The sequence below is a fragment of the Marmota monax genome, unplaced genomic scaffold (genome assembly GCF_021218885.2).
Source record: "Marmota monax isolate L192 unplaced genomic scaffold, Marmota_monax_Labrador192_F-V1.1 WCK01_AAM20220418_F8-fsc00035, whole genome shotgun sequence".
Lineage (NCBI taxonomy): Eukaryota > Metazoa > Chordata > Mammalia > Rodentia > Sciuridae > Marmota > Marmota monax.
Window position 1 is genome coordinate 13,259,429 of NW_026691961.1, and position 19,833 is coordinate 13,279,261.

General features: G+C 45.2%; 1 protein-coding gene across 37 annotated transcripts in view; it reads left to right on the plus strand.

The window, feature by feature from the left end:
• Rbfox1 (RNA binding fox-1 homolog 1) overlaps nt 1–19,833 on the plus strand; it is a 1,611,415-nt gene that overhangs the window by 1,558,071 nt on the left and 33,511 nt on the right. For 21 of the 37 annotated variants that reach the window (XM_058579675.1, XM_058579672.1, XM_058579677.1 and 18 more), the window contains 3 exons: nt 1,177–1,309; nt 15,005–15,047; nt 19,711–19,775. In XM_058579675.1, the coding sequence (XP_058435658.1) occupies nt 1,177–1,309; nt 15,005–15,047; nt 19,711–19,775 (241 nt within the window). Of the gene's footprint in view, nt 1–1,176; nt 1,310–10,804; nt 10,845–15,004; nt 15,048–19,710; nt 19,776–19,833 lie in introns of all 37 variants that reach the window. The other 16 variants (XM_058579691.1, XM_058579690.1, XM_058579664.1 and 13 more) reach the window with 1 other exon arrangement.

The window sequence follows — 19,833 nt, forward strand, 5'->3', positions numbered from 1 at the left end:
CCAGTGGGTTGAGTCAATGAACTTCCTTCTCAGAAGGCCTTTCTGAGTTTCTACTATGATTCTCCTGGCACCATAGTTTCTCAAATGTATTTTCCCAAGAATGTACCCCTGCATGGGATGTGGTTTGGGGAAGCGGCTGGCTGCTATGCTGGGACAGGCTCCGTTGGCATAGGGAGAGAGCCTTGGGAGGTTCAGAGAAGCCCCAGCAGCTGGGCACAGAACTGGCTCCTGGAGGCTCCTGAGATGGGAGAGAGGACCTCCCAGGTAGAGGCCTCAAGGAATTGTCAGGAGTACCTTCCCTCCTGACTCAAGTGACTCAGAGAATTTCCCCCAGGAAAGAAAACCCCATCTACCATCTCCTGAGAGTTGAGTTCCCAGATATTTCTGATTATAGCTTAAGGGGGTTGTGTTTGCTTTTAAAAGCTGTGTAGGCGATCAGGGGGCTCGTGATATGCTAGTAACCATCTATTTAGGGGCAAGATTGTGGTTTGTGTACTCAAGACACATAGAGGTGTCTGTAGGAATGCTTCAATTAAAAAATTTTGACAAGTCATAAGGACCTAAAGGGAAATGTGAAAAATACATAAAAACGAGAAGAGGGAAAGTTATGAATAAACTCTACTGCAATTCTGCCCCAGAAATAGCCACTAGTGTATGAAATATGTGTTAATGTCTATAAAAACATGTATGTATATACATATGCACACAGATATAGCTGTACTTGCATGCATATATTCATATGCAGTTACATGCACATTTGCCCCCATACAAACATGCATGTCTGTCCATGTGTACTATGCACTAGAAACATGAATACATGCATGTATATAATGCATATATATGTATATACATAAATAGATGTATACTGAGATGTTGGTAGATACTTCTTGCAATCTACCTTTTTTTTAAAAAATTAAGTTTTCAGTGAGTCTTTCTCCTATTCTTAGAATTCTTTGTAAATGTTTGTGGTTGACCACATCCTTCTGGGCAGAGGGAACAATGCTGTACGTCCTCCTCACCAAATGGCCCTGGGGCTCAGCCTTGCTGTCTGCTTCTGTCCTCCTAACTCCTGGGGGGCTGGAGCTGCCTTGGCGCTGCAGGGACTAGGGTCCTGGGAGCAGACCCCTCAAGGGCAGGGTGGATCTCATGGCCTTTGCCCTGTTCTCTCTCCCGCAGTGCCCGGCTTCCCGTATCCAGCTGCCACCGCGGCAGCTGCCTACCGAGGGGCGCACCTGCGAGGCCGCGGCCGCACCGTGTACAACACCTTCAGGGCCGCGGCGCCCCCACCCCCTATCCCGGCCTACGGCGGGTAAGTGATGCAGCCCCCCACGGGCCTCCCTGCACCAGCCCTCTCCCCAGAGGCACGGAGTGTTTGCGAGCGCATGATGGTCTTGACTGCCCACCAGAACCGCCCCAGCATGCAGCCCGGCGCGCGCCTGCAGCGGAGCACCTTGCAAAGAGTATTGAAAAATGAGTGTAATTTGTCCTGTCATGGTCGGTGCCTTTAAGCGTTCTACATGTCACGTGCTGTTATGTAAATTTGCTGAGACTGAATGCTGGAGAACAGAGAAATGGTTACAGCCAAAGATGTATTTCTGATGATCGCAAACATCTGGTTATTAAGGAGGTTGGACCACATTTGCCCCTTGAATTCAAAGGGACACGAGGCTTTTCATACATAAAAATCACTGGGGTGGTCTTGCGCCCCTCCACAAAGACATCTTGCTCTTCCAGGTTTATGAACCTTTGCCTGACACAATTAGGTGTTGAGTCAAAGGCAAAAATTGAAGACTTTGATGAAATTGGAATTCATATGCCTTTTAGTTCCATTGTCCAAAATGGCACAAGCCCTCCTTCCTCCTCTGTGGGGATTTTGCAAAGCCAGTTGTTCCCTGCTGCCCCTCTGGTCCCTCTGTGCATGGATTTTGAAATTGCCAAGTAAATACCCAGCAATGGTGGTGGATGCTCAAAAACAAAACAAAGCAGGCAAAATGTGATGGACTCCGTGGGGGACAATCCTGAAGTGCTGCGCTCTCTGCCCTTCTGCTAGGATCCTAGTAGCAAATTCCTGCACCTCTGGGGTAGGGTAAGGAAGGATGGCCCTCGGGCAGTAGCTGAGACCAGGGAATATTGGCAAGGTCTGGAGAGAATTTTGTTTGCCACAAAAGGAATGGAGAGGGGCAATAGCATCTAGCCGGCAGAGCCAGGGCTGCTGCCAGACATCCCCTAGTCCACAAGACAGTCCTGCTCCAGGCTCAGAATGCTGGTTGAGAAACTGTGCTGTACCCAAAGGAATCCTCCCCCGTGAGGCTCCCCTGACCAGTGCCTGGTTTCTGGTCCTTGACGACATGCAAAGGGTTAAATGCATTTTCTTAAAAGCTTTCCTGCTTATAAATCTTTTAGAAAATCTGAATTAGCCTAGATCATCTATTATACTGATGACAAAGGGCAATACTCTTGTCATTATTTATTCATAATCTCGCCCCTTCCAAAACAGAACATTTGAAGTGTTTCATAAACAAAGAAACAAAGTTGAGAATATAATGAAATGAAACCTGATGAAATCATCATTGGGAAGGGAACACAGAGGTAAAAAGATAAGACAACGTGCATCCAGTGTCTTGTCTAAGCCACTAGAATTGAGTCTGAGTTCCTCAGTGGACAAAATGAGCAAAAATTGATAATGAATCGTAAGAAACCAAGAACAAACTGGCTCTAAATCCTCCCCATACCCCCAAATACATCTGCATGTCCTGAGCCTTATGTGTCCCCACTATGAGCAATCATGGATTGTTTAATATTTATTGCAGCCCCACAGTATTGAACCCATTTTATAGGACCAGAAATGCAGAAATAAAGATTTGTTATTCCCAAGGTCACACAGTGAGTTATGAAGGAAAAAAAGCCAAGTTATCCTCTGGGCTCACGTAATTGCTAAAGCAAGATTCATAAGCCATAAATGCAAAATTGCACATGTATGCCACATTATTTTGTCTGAAAATCGTTATCTTATCTTGGTACATAGTAATTGTAGCTTTTCAGTATATATACCCTCAGTCAGTATCTCATGACTGTACTGGGCAGGAAAAAATATAATAAAGTAAAATTGTATGGCTTATCCTCACACGAACAATTTATAAAAAAATCTCAACATAACACACCTGCCATAAAATCGAAATTTACTAACTTATAAAGAAAGTGCTCTTTTCTGGGAATTACCATGCATAACTAATTAATGCCACGATCACCAGGGAGAGGCAGCCATTTCCAAATGGTACACTGTGTGTCAGTAACTACTTTGGATGGGGTGCCATTGAATATTCCTATGATATGCCTGAACATTTTTGTTATAGTGCTAAGTTGTACCTCTTTCCTAATGGTAGTATGGCTGGAATTCTGAAACCATACTTAGAAGAAAGAGAACACTCCTCTGAGGGCTAGGAGGAAGAGCAGGACTGGTGTGTATGTGTGTGTGTGTGTGTGTGTGTGTTGGGGGGAAGGGTCCAGGTCTGTAAGAATCTGTAAGAACAGAGTACTGGTGGAAAAGGAAATTCAGCGGGCGGCCTGGGCATTTCCCTGGCTTACAGGCTGCCCAGAGTACGTGGCAGCACCCAAAAGGAAGGTTCTCTTTCCCTGCTGGTCCCTGCAGCCTAGGCTTCAGGAGGGCAGCTAGTCACATTAAAGAGGAGAACAAGGTGGGACATAGAGCAGGGGTTGGCTGGAGGAGAGAGGGCCCTGACTCTGAGCTGAGTAGGAACGAAAGGTGGGAAAGCGGCTCCTGTTTCCAGAGAGTGCCATCCTCAGGATTCAGGTGGTTTAGAGCGAGTGTGGGTTTCCTATGGCTCTCATTTCCTAACCCCTCAGCTCAACACCCACACTCTGCATGAAAGATGCAGAGACCAGTAGCACCCGCAGAGGCATCCTTCCAGCTGGGCTAGGAGCCGACATGCAGGCTAAACTTTTCAACAGACATGGTAAGGTAGAAGGGTCCCTAGCCCAGCCTGAGTGTTCAGACAGGGCTTCCCAGAAGAGAGGAGATCAGGGACGTGCTTCAGTCCCAACATTTCCTAAATGAGCACTTTGAGATCTTGGTCCTTGATTCTGTCCCACATGCCGTGGTCTCCATCTTTTCTCACCTAGACCTCACCTCGTGAACTGCATTTACCCAGGAAGAATTATCTTTCTGACTGTCACAACTTGAGCACATATCTCACTGCCAACTGTTCTTCATGAAGCATCCATTCTGAGTTTATACTGTTATAAAGTTCCAGCCAGATTTTTCATTATTTATCCTAGATCACTTGGCTTCTGTATTTTTTTTCTCCTGGAAGATTGGGAATGCCTTGTAGAACCTCCGTAGTTACCTCTGTGGAGCCCTGAGAGGCCCTTGGAGGCCTCCAACATTAAGAAACTGACACAAAAAAGATTGACTAAGGATGCCCTTCCCCTCACCCATTTCCTGGTCCTCCTAGCAGGTGAAGACATGGGCTGTGAGGAGGCCCTGTTCTGTTTTGTTTTACATGCTTAAATAGAAACCTCCGGGAACATCATGCTTGATCATTTCTCCTGAGGCAAGCCCTGTGCCATGGACCATGGAGGGAACACAGGGACAGGCGGGAAACCCTGAACCCGGCCAGCCAGCTCACTACTGACTGCAGCCTGAATGGAGGAGAAGGGGTGGTGACTTAGAAAATAGCATCCTTGGGATTTTCCCAGTCCCGAAAAGACCCTGGGGAGCTTAATCAAGCTCTAGACCAGTTTCGTCAGTAGGAGAGTGAAGAATAGGCCTTCCCGTCCCCCAGGGTTGCGAGAGGGTGAAACAGGAAGACCCTCGCAAGGTCACAGCTCAGTCACCCACCACAGGGCTCTTGTTTGGTGGCTTGCAGCTGGTGTAATTACTGACTTTTGTCAGTGGCTAATGCTCTTATCTTCCTCGGGGGCCCTCTTCTGCCCGTGTTGAGTTCACAGGCAAATTCTACATCTCTGACCCCATGTACTCGTGAGGTCTGTGCTGGAGGGCACCTGCTGTTCACAGACCTCCATTACCCCCAGCCCACAGAGATGGTTTTGGACAGAGGCGCCTGGATTGTTATGGACGATAACCATTGAGACTAAGAATTCAACTAGTGAACACTCTCAGCTGAATGGATGAGGTTTTCCATATTTCTCCTTGGATTTGATCCTGAACTCTATTTTGATAGCCAAGTGACAATGTCCAGTCCCTCTTCCCATGACTCACATTTGACAGAATCTCTTAGGTGATGGGCATCATTGCAAGGTATTTCTTTTTTATTCTAAGCCTAAGCATCCTGCATTAGCTACAGGGTTTTGGCCTTCCTCCTCTGGTATCTTCAAGCAAGGTATTCTGTACTTTCTTGGTTATTTAATCATGACACTCTTACATACAGCTTCCAGAGTTACCTCGGACACTATTTTGAGGTGACTTTGGGTCATGTTGGGTCTAAGAAAGAAGTGGTATTATCCCAGGAGGAACATCATAAAGTTGGTCAGGGCAAGAATTAAACCCACAAATAGCTCCTTTGGGAATGCTGTCACACTGAGTCCTAGAGAGCCCCTGTGCCCCATCTCTGGGATCGTGAGACATCTTTCTGTAAACCAGTCATACCTTCTTATTTTATCTTTCTGAGTGTCTGTTTTATCTGATGCTGAAGAACTTTTTCATTTCATATGAACATTAGGAACAAAAGTTATCATTACCTATTCTCATAATACTTTCCAAAACTCTCTATAGTTCGTTCTTTCTTTCTTCCTTTCTTTCTTCCTTCCTTCCTTCCTTCCTTCCTTCCTTCCTTCCTTTCTTTCTTTTTCTTTCTTTTTTAATGTGTGTGTATGTGCATGTGTATGGGGTGGGTGTTTTTAGTGTCATTTTTTTTACTTAGTTTCTTAGCCAATTTTAAATATAACAAAAACCTCTCTTAATTGAGTGGATGTATAGACAAACACTATAGACCAGTAGTTTTTAAAGCTTTGGGGGGAAAGGGAGTGAATTTCATAGATGCCTTGGATAATCTGATTACAAATATGCATTTTCCCTGGGAAAATGTTTGTGTACAAATACACAATTCCAACAAATAGGAGTGAGTTCATAGACCCACCTGATAGCCATTCACAAGTAGCTATATTTGAACACATTCAAAAATTGAATTTATTTTCCTGTTAGAAGGGGCAGCAGGGTGGAGAAGTTTTAAATAGCCTTTCCTACAAAAATATATTTGTGGTTGGTATATATTATATTACACAAACACATCGTATAGTTTCTGGCATTCTATACCATCAATCTTTCTTTTTTTCTATTTTTTAAGTAAACCAATTTGCTATAGTACAATCATCCCCTGCTTGCATTCATCCAAATATTTAACCACTGCTATTACTTTTCTAAGAAAACGAGAGGTACATTTGCATTATGTTCTTGCAAGAGCATATTGCAGGCCCAAAGTGATTGACAAGCAATACAATTACCTTTGCATGACGAGACAGACCATCTCTGCATTCAAATAGGATGGCACCTGTTCAGTGCATGACAGCCCCTCTTCTCTTGTGACTGAGCTGTGGTTTATCTATTGCTATATCCCGGACATGGACTCCCTGTCCTTCTTTTCCTACATATCTGATATTTTACGTGCACCTGTTTGATGAGGCTTTACAAACACATTTGGACACCACCTTGAAAATAGTATGATACTTTCGTAAGAGCTTTCCCAAACCCAGCAATTCTTTTAGAGTAGGACCTAGGAGGCTGGGCTTCAGTTTTTTTCTCACACATAGAGTTACACTTGGGGGTGATGACTCATACAGCAATGATCCTCTTAGCCCTCGAACAGGCAGCATCAACATCACCTATTACTTGTTAGAAATGCAAATTCTTAGATGTCCCTCCCCATCCAGATGGACTGAATCAGAACCTCTGGGCTGGGCATAGGGCCCGGCCATCTGTGTTTCAGTCAGTCCTCCAGGGGACTCTGAAGCATGTTCCAGTTTGACCACTGATGCCTGCCATGTAGTTAAGAGTTTGGGCTGTGCAGCCAGACTCCCCGGGCCAGAATCCCAGCCACGCCAGGACCGGCTCTCTTTGTTTCTGCTCCTTTGTGTCTAAAGAGGAGATGGTAGAATTATCCTCGGCATGGGAGTGTTAGGAGGGTACAACGGGGGTTGACACGGAGTGTGAGACCAGGGACTGTCCCATGGTGCCTGTGGGTGACAGTGACTCATAACTCGAGAGAAAAACCCAAGGCATTTCACTAGGCAGTGTGGTTCCATCCACCAACGAGGAGGGCCACATTGGCTCCCCAGTTTCTAGGGTGGTCGTGAAGCTGGCTCCCCGGCCCCTCCCTCACTGCTGTCACACCATGCCTTTGCTAAACTTGGTAAAACAACAAGCAACCCCTTCTCAGTGTGGCTCAGAAAGGCAGCGAGAATCTTTGGAACACTTCTCTCCATGAAGCTGCCACATTCTGGTGGCCGATGAAGACCCTGCAGCTAGACTGATGCCCTTCCTCCAGGCCCTTCAAGGAGCCAGACAGCTTTGGCCACTGGGCCCAGCCCGGCTGTTCCCTTGGTCTGCCCTGCCCTTCCTCTGGGTCTTCCCAGCTAAGGCTTTTAGAGCTCTGTGTCACTGCCTCAGCCTTCTCCGTCTCTGCGGGTGGCCCGCCTCCTTCTAAGACTCCCTCAGGACACCTCTTCCCCCTCCTGCAGTGAGCATCAGAGCCGCAGGGTCCTCTTTATGTGCCTGGCTGTGACTGTGGGCTCCACTGTCTTTACACTCAGTGAGGGCAGGTTCGGCTGTGGCTCAGAGCACAGTGAACCTTTCTGAGGTAGCGCGCTGGCCCTCCTATTCTATCTGTTTAGCTGTTTCGACATGAGGCAGGTAGACTGCAGCTTCTCCTGCTTTAGTGTCTCATATATTTGGGATGTCACAGCCCCAAAACATGGAGGAGGGCAGAGCATGGAACTAGGGACCCTCCTGGAGGTGACCCTCAGGGGTGTTCTTTCTCACTCTGGGAGCTGTTGGTGCACACAGGTACAACTGGGCACAGTGCATGATAACTTGGCCTGTTGTAAGGAGGGACCAGGTTCCCAGAGAAGGCCAGCCTCAGCCCTATCCAGTGGCTCCACTCGGGCCCCTGCTGTGTGCCCAGGGAGTAGGCTTGCTTTTCTCTCCATTATTCACAATAGATCAGAGACAGACTACATTCTACCTACATTGAGAAAAAGGCACTGTTTCCCATTTGTAAATACAGATTAGTGTGTGATTAAAATGAATATAGTTCACACCTGGATTGCCTCCTGCCTAGTCCCTTGCACTGGTCTCCTAGTTGAGGGCTCAGTCTTGAACTTTATTCCCCACCCCTCCCCTCCATGGACAGCAGCTATTGTTGGTGAACAACCAAAGCAGAGGCAAACCTGGGACTCTGGACTCCCTCCTCCTGACCTGTTAGTGATTCTGTCTGGAGTCCTTAAACCATCCTCTGTCACCCTCTGCCATCTTTAGATGTCCAAGCTCCCATTTAAAATATGTCAGTAACTCACTGAACAGGTATTCTGCATCTTGTAGGCAGGAAGTAATGTGTCAAGCACCAAGAGAGGGGACACCGAGAGACCCTTTGACTGCAGCTTTCTAAGGCCACGTGGGGCACATGCACAGATATCTTTAATTTGAAGTGGCACTGATGAGTAGCTCAGGTGAGGGTCTGAAACTCTGATATTGGTATTCAAAGGTGGGTGGAGTACCTCAGCTTCAGGTGGGCGTTGGATCATAGAGAGGGTGACATCTGGAGCTAGGGTGCTATGCATGCAGCTTGTTACTTTGCAAGCATTGGCTCAGGAAGTCCTGCACGCATGCACACCATGTGCCTCGAGGTGGACACAGACTGATCTCTCCCCGTTTTGCAAATGAGTACATGAAGCTCAGGTGTCTTAAGAACTTTGCCCCAGGCAGCTCACTGTTGATTGGGGAGGCTGACATTTTACCCGAGTGCCCATGTGTCTCCCATCTCCCTTGGCCCTTGAAGGGCGACCCCTTGCTTGTGGACAAGGGTACTCGGAGAAAAGGCATCGGCAGCACCAGCAAGCGCATGTGCAGAGGCATGGTGGGGAGAAGGGCTGGGCAGCGGCTCCCTTGGTGTGGCTGAACCACCTTTCTGTGGTTTGGGCCGCGCTAAATATTTGCTGCTCGCCTGTGCCATCAGATCTGCTCCACGTCGCGGTGGCGGAGGCTGACCCTGCCTCCTGACCCCCCGGCAGACGCTGCCTTTTTATGTTGGAAACGTGGAAAGGGAATTCAAAGCTCAGCTCGGGATGCTGCACGCCTCGGCACCGCGGATTAGGGTTTCCGCTGCGTGACAAGGGCTCTCGTGAACCGCAGCCCTCCCGGATCAAAGGGACAACAGCCGAGCGCTGTGCGTGTGAAATCCCTGCCACACTTTAAGGATAAGGGCAGTTGGGGTTTAGCGGATCGACTCGAAAAGGCTCTGAGAAGACACTGCTGTGTTCTCCAGCAAACCAGTGTCGCTGGCGTGTGTGTGTCTGCGCGTGTGCCTGGGTCCTGGGCACCTGCCCTGAGATCAGTGCGCTTGGCTTACATGTGGGGCCCTCTCCTGGAATCCTGCCGTGTCAAAGCCTGGCGCCCTTCCACAGAGGAGCTGGCTGGTCCTTTGCCAGAGTCATAAATCATCTAGAAACTTCCCTGGAGGCTCTATGGGAAGGTTATTAATAACAACCACCATCCTCTGAAAAGTACACACTTAGAAATATACATTTTTATACTCCAGATACCTGGTCATTCTCACCTACATCTGTGAGGTATGCAAGGTGCATTTGAGTCTCATCAAACCGTTTCAAAAACCGCTTAGGAAATATCAGTCAGGTGCCCATGATCACAGACAGACCTATGAGCTGCTTTAGGTGAGGAAGTGCAGGGTCACTTCCTTCCCCCGTTGAAGATCCTCCTTTCTGGGATGATGACTATATATGGGCAGTGATCAGAGAGCTCCTGTGAGTTTGGGTTTGTTGAGTCATGATGTGAAACTTTGCTTAGTCTGAATCGACGTGAATGCACAAAGATAACACATGCATGCAACACACGTGTGTTTAAGAGCACATGCATACATATACAGATATGGACACACGTTCATGAAGATATGCACACGTGTTTATACACAGAGCGTCATATAGACAAGTTCACACATGCATCCCTATTCCTACACACTTGTACATACTAACACATACACTCATGCACAAAATATACTTGCACACATATACACATGAAAGGGTGGCTGATAGAATCACCCAGTACCATAGCACAGCCTGCCCAGCTCCCCGGGGCCTTCCAGCTCAGACCCATAGTCAGAGCGCTGCACTCTGTGTGTCTCCCCATTGCAATCCTATTTTTACACAGATGTTTTGTTTTGTGTTTTGGGGGGAGCTCTGTGGCCTGACTGCAAACTCTGATCTCTTAAGATGCTCGTGTCTGTGTGGGCCGCTCACAAGACATGTCAATCCTCTTTGCGTTTCCAAGTTGCACATCTCCATACCTCCTCCCAAGAGAGTAGGAAGCTGGGTGCCCAGCCAAACGTGCCAATTCTGGACCCGCCCCGAACCCCAGCCTAATTGTCCTGATGTGATCGACCCATGCTGTCTCCAACCTCCTTAATCAGTGTGAAAACTCTCCTGGGTTCCTGTGTTTCGGATCTTGTGACCAGACTAACCTGGCCCGTGCAGGGGTTGGCGTGTCCGCATGGGGAAATGCACTAATATGGATGTTTCTCTTTGTGTGTGCACCCTGCAGTGTTGTTTACCAGGATGGATTTTATGGTGCAGACATTTATGTAAGTATTCATTAACGTGCATGCTGTCCTTGTTTCCACCCAGAGTCATTCCTTTTACAAGTTTGCTGCAAAAACCTCCATGCGGTGTAGTCAGACCTCCTCCTCCAGGTCTGTAGGAACGAACCCAGAGCCTTGCCTCCCAGGCAGAAAGACTTCTGCTCCTGAGCTCATAAGAAGCATCCCTTGCTGTTTGAGGGGAATTAACTCCTTCAACAGCTTCAGAATTGACACAGTCCCCCCCCAAAAGGTAGCGCTTCTCCAGGGCCCAATGGAAGACCCTATCCCCCAAGAAACTGTCTCCAGAGTTCTCAATATGGCCTGAGTGTTCTTGGTATAATATTTAGGAGAAGAGCTGTAGTTACCAGCTATAGAGGGTTTAACGGTATTTTCATGGCTACCATTCTTGATGCTTTCCTGATAAATATAATTAACTTATCACAACCGCCCTAGGAAGAGTCTCTCTGTCTCTGAACATGGATGAGTTTACCAAGAAACACCTAAATCTCCCAAGAAAATGTATGTAGACTTGAACATTAATTTCTTATTTTCTTCAACCATTTATTCTATTTCCCCAGAACATTTACCCAACTTTAATTTTTTGGTAATTGGTACCACTTTGTCAAACTTTTCCTCCTTGGAAAAAATAGGGTGTTTCTCATTATGGGGGCCATAGTTTAACTCACCTACATTCACCTAGATGAATTGATTCTTCCACATGAGAATACAAACATCAATTTTAAGAAAATTACTTGAAACAAACACAATTGAAAATAAGTGGGCAGTATTGAGGAGGGACTCTCAAAATCACATAATTTTTATTACTAATGGCCTCAAATAAGTCAGTGGAATCATATTTGTTGTTTTATAGGCTAGATAACAAAGAAAAATAAAACTATATTTCTGATCAAATTGATGCCATTTCCTAGAAAATGAGAGAGACACTGCTTATTTAATTTTATTCCTCTTGAATTTCAGATCACTACAGTTCTGAGACGTAGTGTTAATCTCCATCAACGATGGACTTAGTCAATTTCTGTTATTCATTATATGTACCATCATCCATGGGTTTTATTTTCCTGTAATAAAATGAGTGGACTACATGCTTTTATGAACTCTGTTAACAGCCTGTTTTCATTTTTTGGTGTAACTTAAGCTGCTTCTTGCCACATCCTCCTTGGGTCCATGCCATGGGACCAAGCAGTGTGGAGTCAGCCTTATCCTCCTGTACCTTATGAATCCCAAGTCCCTGCCTCTAGTTGTCCACAGGGAGATCATGCAGATGAAGGGACTGTCATTGGTATATCTGAGTTTAGGGCTTTATTACTATTATTTTATGGTTTAACTTGGAGAACAGAAGGGTGTAGATGAGGGATGGAGAAATTTTAAAAATCAAATCCACTGGAAAGAAAGCTATTTTCATCAGCACCCATCCAAAGGTGGGCGGGGGGAGTATGTCCCTGAGCCTAGTGATAGGAATAAAGATCATAGTAATTCAGCCATCACTTATGGAGTGTCCACTTCCAAGTGCCTTGGTTTCTTCCCGAGGTGAAAATGCTACTTCACTGATTTATCAGTTGGCACCCTGCCCTTTGCATATTTCAAACCCGTATGTTTTTCCATGCCTCACAGATTCTCATTTAGCAGGAAGTAGAAGCTGCCCGAAGGCAGGGACTGTGGTCTTGCCACAGGAAGGACAAGCTAGGAGAGCAGGTCACCAGGAGTGTGCGTGGACTGGGGCATCAGGCTCGCTCAGAAGATCCACAGAGCCAGGCAGGTGGGAAACAGAGAAGGCACAGGCGAGGGCCAGGTGCCAGCCTACACCAGGGTACCAAGAGATTAAGAGATGCCATCAGACAGGAGCTAAGTAGAAATTAGGGAAAGGAGAGGTACCCACCCTCCCCAAGAGCTGAGCCCTCAGGAGAAGGCTGCCTCTGGTCACCATGGAGACACACATACCACATTGGCTTAAAAAGACAGGAATTTAAGTTTTTAACTATCATATCAAACTACAAGGTAACTACTACTGCTTAGTGTGCATTAAAAAGTGTGTCAAATTAAAGATACACTTAAAAAGCAGCAGGGACAAAACACACTTAAAGCCAGAGTTGAGGACTAAAGTATCCCGGACCCGTGGAACCTTCCACTCCACTCACAGGGAAGCTGTAGACCCCTCCAGGCCAGAGCCTAGCCGGGAGGTGGAAGAGAGGTATTGCCTGAGCTTCACCAGGATCCATGCTGGTGTCCTCCGGCAAGAGGGCAAAGGACGCAGCTGTTGATCAAAGATATTGAAAATGCAAAGAGGGACCAGAGGAAGTTCCATGAGAGCTGTAAAAATTTTGACAAGTTATGGGTAGAAACTGGAGTAGGTTGGCGATGAGCCAGGCAGTAGGAGGGAGAGAGAGGAAGGTGCCCAAGGTCAATGTGAAAGGAGCCCCTTTAGCTAGGGGTGCCTGGGGTTCCTGAGTGCAGCCACTAGGGCGTCCTGGAGGAGGTGTCTCAGTGACATCCAGAAGCATGTTCACACCATTCCTGAATTCCATGATAACCAGTTTCTGGCGGACGCTGTGGCTGGACACACTGCCTTCTGCATTCATGTCACTCTGTCAACCACGTGTCTTAAGATAAAAAGGTGTCCTCATGCCACTGATATTTAAGTTCAGGAAAGAGAAGTGTCCCTGGCTTTGGGGACACTGGGAAGTGGGAATTCTCCCAAATACAAACTCGAGTCTTTGCTCTTGAGACCCCACTTTTAGTAAGAGCCAGCAGAGTGGGGCAGCATGAGGCTGCCTGCCCTCCGTCATTCCAGGGTCAATTCGCCAAGCGTCCTCTGTTCCAGAGACGAGGAGCTCAGCGGGGAAGCTGTATCCCTCCTCTCACACACCCAGGAAGACAGGGAGCACATCACCTCCATGTTTTTTTTTTTTAGAAGAGGAAATATTTCTTTTTTCCCAGAAAAAAAAAAAGATGAAATAATTTGTCTCATTATCTTTCCTGACCTGGAAGCGTGAAGCCACAATGATCTGGCTGCAGAGGCCACACTCAAGCACTGAACCGGCCAATTAAAGTTGTTGCAAATTTTGAAAAAAACCTAAGAAAGGAAAGGAAGAGGGTGAGAAGTCAGAGAAGACCGACAGTATAGGAATGGCAGGGCCCTGGAGCGCCGTGTCTTTATTTGAAACCTTCAGATATGCCGTGAGATCTGCCGAGGGTGGACACAAGAACTTTGACAGAGCTCCACAAGCTTAGATTTTAACTTAAATGGCAAGGTTAAATAAAACTGACTCAAAAGGAAAATCAGATTATGTAAGAAAAAAAATAGATACACACATACATTTATAGGCAGCTTCCTAAATCCCTAAAAATGCCCAAACTCTTGATATCTTCTCCTGGAACTAGAGAGTTTCTCTTGAAATTCAGTCCACATGCAGGAGAGATCACTCGTGAATAACTCACATCCCCAATGGTTTCCAGTCTGTAGAGGGTTCTACCGAGTCCTTGTCAGCATTAGATTTCAATGAAGTGATGCGTTAGGGACCTGTGTGTTAACAGTATCTCTTTTAAACATGCCCACCCATAGGTTTTTCCAGTCAAGTCTACTAAAAGTAGGTTTGGTAGCCTCAGTGTGACTCATGAATTTGTGAAATACAATTCCACTGTGCTATTAGTTGATATCATTAGCAAATAGAGCCACTGATGTAGTTGTGGCTGCTACTATATCATTGTCATAGCTGCCTACATAATTAGGCCTCCAAATTAAATTCCCAGGCAGGTAGACTGGAGAATTCCAGTCATGAGATAAAGAGACAAATTCCCTGTAGTTAGCTTGAAACATTGGATTGTGTTTCGCAAGTTGAAAAGCCATGAAATTATCGTTTTTTTAACTTCTTTAAAAATAAACACAGGTTAGATCCCAACTACAAATAGTGTGCATGGATCGTGATCTCAGCCTCCTTGGGAGTCTCCGTAATAAAGACTTGCAGCTACAAGCTTTTGGCCAAGCCCGGTTCCCCTTTTGATCTAGTGGGTCACTCCCCTGTCTCAGTGACCTCAGAAAAGCAAACTTGTAAATGAATTACTCTGGAATCTGTCTGACTTATGCATCTTCTTTTATTTATTTCATTTTTTTGCATTGAAAACATTACATTTCTGTTTCCTTATAGAGTAGTGTATCAAGAGCCTGTGTATGGCAATAAATTGCTGCAGGTATGAAATCCCAACTGGTGGAAAAACTCATCACTTTGTCGTGGGTTTGCTGTGAAATCCTTACTAACGAGACAGTTCTGGGGAGGGGGAAACGTTTTCTAACATCGAAGGAGAAGCTCGCTGAATTTTCCAGTTTCAATGTGAGCTCTAGGGTAGGGATGATCACCCCCTTGTCTTCTGATAGGTCCATAGTTACGCGGAGGCTGTTTCCATGACTGAAGTCAGACAGCCGCACCCGTGAGCCTTGCTGGATCACAAGCATACTAAATTGGAGGTCTAAACTCAGCTCTTAATTTCTTGGCCTTATCTGGACTCAATCAATATAAATTTAGCAAAAAAACATAATTAGAGGGTGTCATTGAACCAATTGCCTGGGCCATTTTTTGGTAGGTTCTTGGAGTCCTTATATCCAACATGGGGTCCACAGAGCTAACATTTAATAACCCTCCTTGGTTTTGTTATAACTGGTCAGGAATTTATTTCACACTTGCTAGAACTCTCAAACCTTATTTCTCGCTATGGAAGCAACCCCCAAATAAAAGCCCAAGTGACTGGATTTGTAGGAAGAAAAGAAAAAAAATCAACACATCTGTTGTGGGCTGAGTCTCCAGATTTGGTCTATCACTAACACTGAAACTGTCAAATAAAATGAAAGATGAATATCAGACTGAGAATGATTTGTAGGCGCTTTATCACATGAGTTTTCCTGTTACCTGCAATTCTCATTTTTATTCAGTATTAAGTCAACAAGCAAGGTACTGATTTTTTTTTCAGTCATGAAAATTGATCCAATTTAAATTTTTAAAAAATTTTAAAACTCACAAATATGAAAAGGGATACTCGGACCTAGGGGAAGGCAAAGTAGTTAAGATACCTGAGATCAACTTTTAGGGTCACATTTCAAGAAAACTGTGTTTCTGTTGCCACACTTCACAAGTAGCTGAAGGTATAATAATGCAGATTAACTAAGGAGTCATGGTTGTATTTAAATGTCTCCTTTTCCAAATGTTCTTGCAAATGGTAGTACACTGAATAAAATTTGAGTTGTGTGTATACCAATACACCTGCTTTGCACAAAGTGAGTCCGTGCCCGTGGCTACACCTGGACAAGGAGCAAGCTTCTCTCTCTCTCTCTCTCTCAGGTCGGGCTCATTTCTGCTGTCTGGTGCCCTGGTGCTGAAGGGAAGCATGCACACGTGTGTGCACACACATACACACCCCACACATGACATAGCCCTACTCAGAAGCACGTCCCCTCCCTCCAGCACGTGAACATTTACCTCCCTTTTGCTAAAAGTGTAGTCTGAGGTGAAAAGTTTATTTTGTTTCACCAAGTTACCTTGAGTAGTTCATCAGTGTTCAGTATTGTTCTCCCAAATTCCACAGGTAGAATACCTGCTTCACCTAGCGTAACCCAGCATTTCCACAACCTGTTTGGTCATGGAATCTTTTTTTTTTTCTTGCCATCATTAATGTTCCCATGAGCACAATTTTGAAAATGCTTTCTCAGAGCATTTTCAGTGGGTGACTATGCCAAGGGGCCTCCAGGATTCCCTAACAGAGGAAACAGCTCAGTCTAGGAGAGCAGGTTTCTTTGGATGCCTGTCTTTGGTAGTGGTGTCCATTTAAATTTATTTTGATATCAAGACCCATTTACAGTTTGCTGCCAAAGTGGAAAATGAGCGTGTTTATGAGTGGGATGTGTAGAGCTGTGTTATATTTATCATTCCCTTTTCCTTTGGTTTGGCGGCAGGAAAAAAAAAAATCTATTTGACTTGATTTTTGTCATGAGGTCTGGGAGGACCAGGCTCAACATGAACAGGGTCTGGTGACCTCCCAAGAGCAGAGATACCTCCTTTCTGAGACATAAAGCCACGCAACAGCTGCAACTCTGCCCAGAAAGCTGCAAAATAGAAAGCAATAAAGTTGATCCAAGTCACCTGTTAGAAAGGCAAATTAAAGCAACGTGTACTTTTGGATAATTTTATAGTGTGTGCACACATGCACGGAGTTAATGCACAATTGCACTCTTTCCCTCGTATGGATTTCATGCAAAAGAAAAATAGCGAGGAAGACAAGGTAACAGAAGGATGGTGGTATCAAGCCACTTAATCCTCTTTCACCCCAATTACTGCAGGTTCCAGGGGCCACTTAGACTTGGGCTGTCCAGCACTTTGGCCACCTCCTGCAATTGGCTATTCACATTTGAACTCACATTAACTAAAATTGAGCAAATTAAATATTCAGTTAGTCGCCCTACCCACAATCCAAGTGTCCAGTAGACACTAAACACTATTGACTAGAAAGCACAGATCTAGGGCAATTCTGTCATTACCATGTGGTCTGCTGGACAGGGATGAGACCACTGATCAAGGTCAAAGTCTTCTCACCTGCTCTGAAGACAGCAGCACATGAGGATGCTGAATTTTGAATCAGGAATGCTTGTGAACAAATTCCAGGATCTCGTATAGAAACACACACTTATTTCCTCTAAATGGCCAAAACACATGCAGATGTACACAGTAGAGAGCATTCCCAAATCCTCAGGGATGAGCACATTTTTTTTTTTGCAGGATTCCTGTTTTACACACCTGCAAGTTGTGTTCCTATGGTAGATATCAACCCAGTGAGGTTCTTTTTACTTTCTACTTGCACTAAAACAGTTAATTTAGCAAAATATTTAGCAAACTTGCTACCTGCTGCAGATATTGGGGAGATAAGTGAAGTTCAAACAAGAGCATTTGCAAATGCTAGCAATCTTTGCTGGGACCAAATGCATAGTCACACAGTCACAATTTACATGGCACCTGGTACAAATACCTATGCTAATTTTTTGTTGTTGTTCTGGGGAAGAGAATCCTCCCCCACCCACACACACACAAACACACACACACACTTTTTCTCCACTCAGTTTTCAGCCAGTTGCAGCTAATGCCTCCTAACAATCGGCTGCCCAACTCTAGACCCTTCCTACCTCGTTAAGTTTAATATGCATACTCCTACACCTGTGTCTTTGTGTATGCATCATGAAACCCGAGAAGACGGGCAAGCGGATTAAAAGAAAGGCTCCAGAAATCCAGTGACCTCATTTCTGCTCAGCCCGTCATTCCACATCTAGGGCTCAGCACTAGTATGACAATGGCTTTGGTGTTATGACTGCCCCCCACATTTAATGATTGCCCCCATTCCTAATTAGAGAAGATGGTGTTTGGAACACCAGGTGGTGTATAGCTAAGACCTTTTTTAAAAATAATAAACTGACACTTTGTTTTTATAAGGGAGGCTATTTTAAAAATACTGGCTCCAAATTACTGTTGATTATTTGTCAGGATGTCTCAGATGTGTCTTCTCCAGGCTGAGCCAAAGCATGAACTTTTTAAGGATAAACTAGCTGTTTAGAGTTGTTTTGCAAGCAACTGCAGATCCATTCTGAAAGTCAACTGTGGCTAGAAAGAGATAGAAAGAGATAGACCAGCCTGCCTGGAGTTTGAAAGGTGCTTTTCAAGGCTTCCCTGGCTTCATCTACCTTTTCTCCTCCTGCTTAACTTCCCCCAGAAATAGGATCAATGTCAAGACAAGTTAGTGCTCTTGGGACTTGGCTGTTAGATGACCTCTGACCTCTGACACACAATTCTATCCTGAGTTGCCCTTTTATGGCGAGGGTGAGAACACTTCCCTCAGGATTATGGGACCCTGTGTTTTCAGGGAAACTGGATCCTGTTTGTTAATTGTGCTGAGATGGTTCCACAGTGGTTGACATATAGCTGTGGTCCGTTGAGCAAGAAGCTGTGTTCCTTTCACAGTTTGATAATCAAAGCTCCACTGAACACAATTCATTTCGAATATGCCCATTTGCTAGTCCTCTTTGCTTAATTGAACAATTGCAATTACTGGTACATACAACTAAATGTTAATTATTTCTTCTTTTCAGATTTTTTTCTCTCTTAATGATTTCATTTACAAATTAGAGGACTTTATCGTGATTTCCACGCTACATTCCCCATCTGAACCTGAGAGACACATAACAGTTTGATAATTTTAGACCAAAACAGAGTCTTTAAAAGGATGCTCACAATTCATTTTTATGTTACTTCTGTAACATCTAGACATCCAATGACAGTCCTCTTCAATAGACTTAGTGGTTACATGACCACATATGCAAGGAGTTACTCGTGAACTTTCACCTGAAGTGTTATCTGATTTTTAACAATAAGTGTGAAAATAAGACATGGGAGGGTTTACTTGATTTTTTTTTAAAAGGAAATAATAAAGGATGGAAAAAATAAAATTTAATATCTAACAAATACAGGTAAAGCATGAGCAAGTTTAAAAATCTGGAAAGTTCAGCCCCATGTGTAGAGTATTTAAATAACCCCCATCACCCTCCTGCCCCGGACAATGGCCATTAACACGCAGGTGTCGCCTTCTGAGGGGACCTGGGTTCTTCTGTGGGCACACGCTAACCTTTAACACGCAGCAGGGCTTGTTTCAACCCCTTCTTTCTCCGGTGTGTTTTGTACCTTCTGCTTCGATACTAAGCTCTCATTAACCTCGACTTTAGATTGGTAGATTTGGGTACAGCTCTTCTGGTGTGGTCTCACTGCTGGGCGTCCCCAAGTTGGGCTCCTCCGCATCCCTAAGTCACCTTCTCCTTGTGTTCTAGGGTGGTTACGCTGCATACCGCTACGCCCAGCCCACTCCTGCCACTGCTGCTGCCTACAGTGACAGGTAAGGGTCCTTCCTTCTTGTGCTTGACAACTACTGGCAATTAACTTAGTTGGTGGGA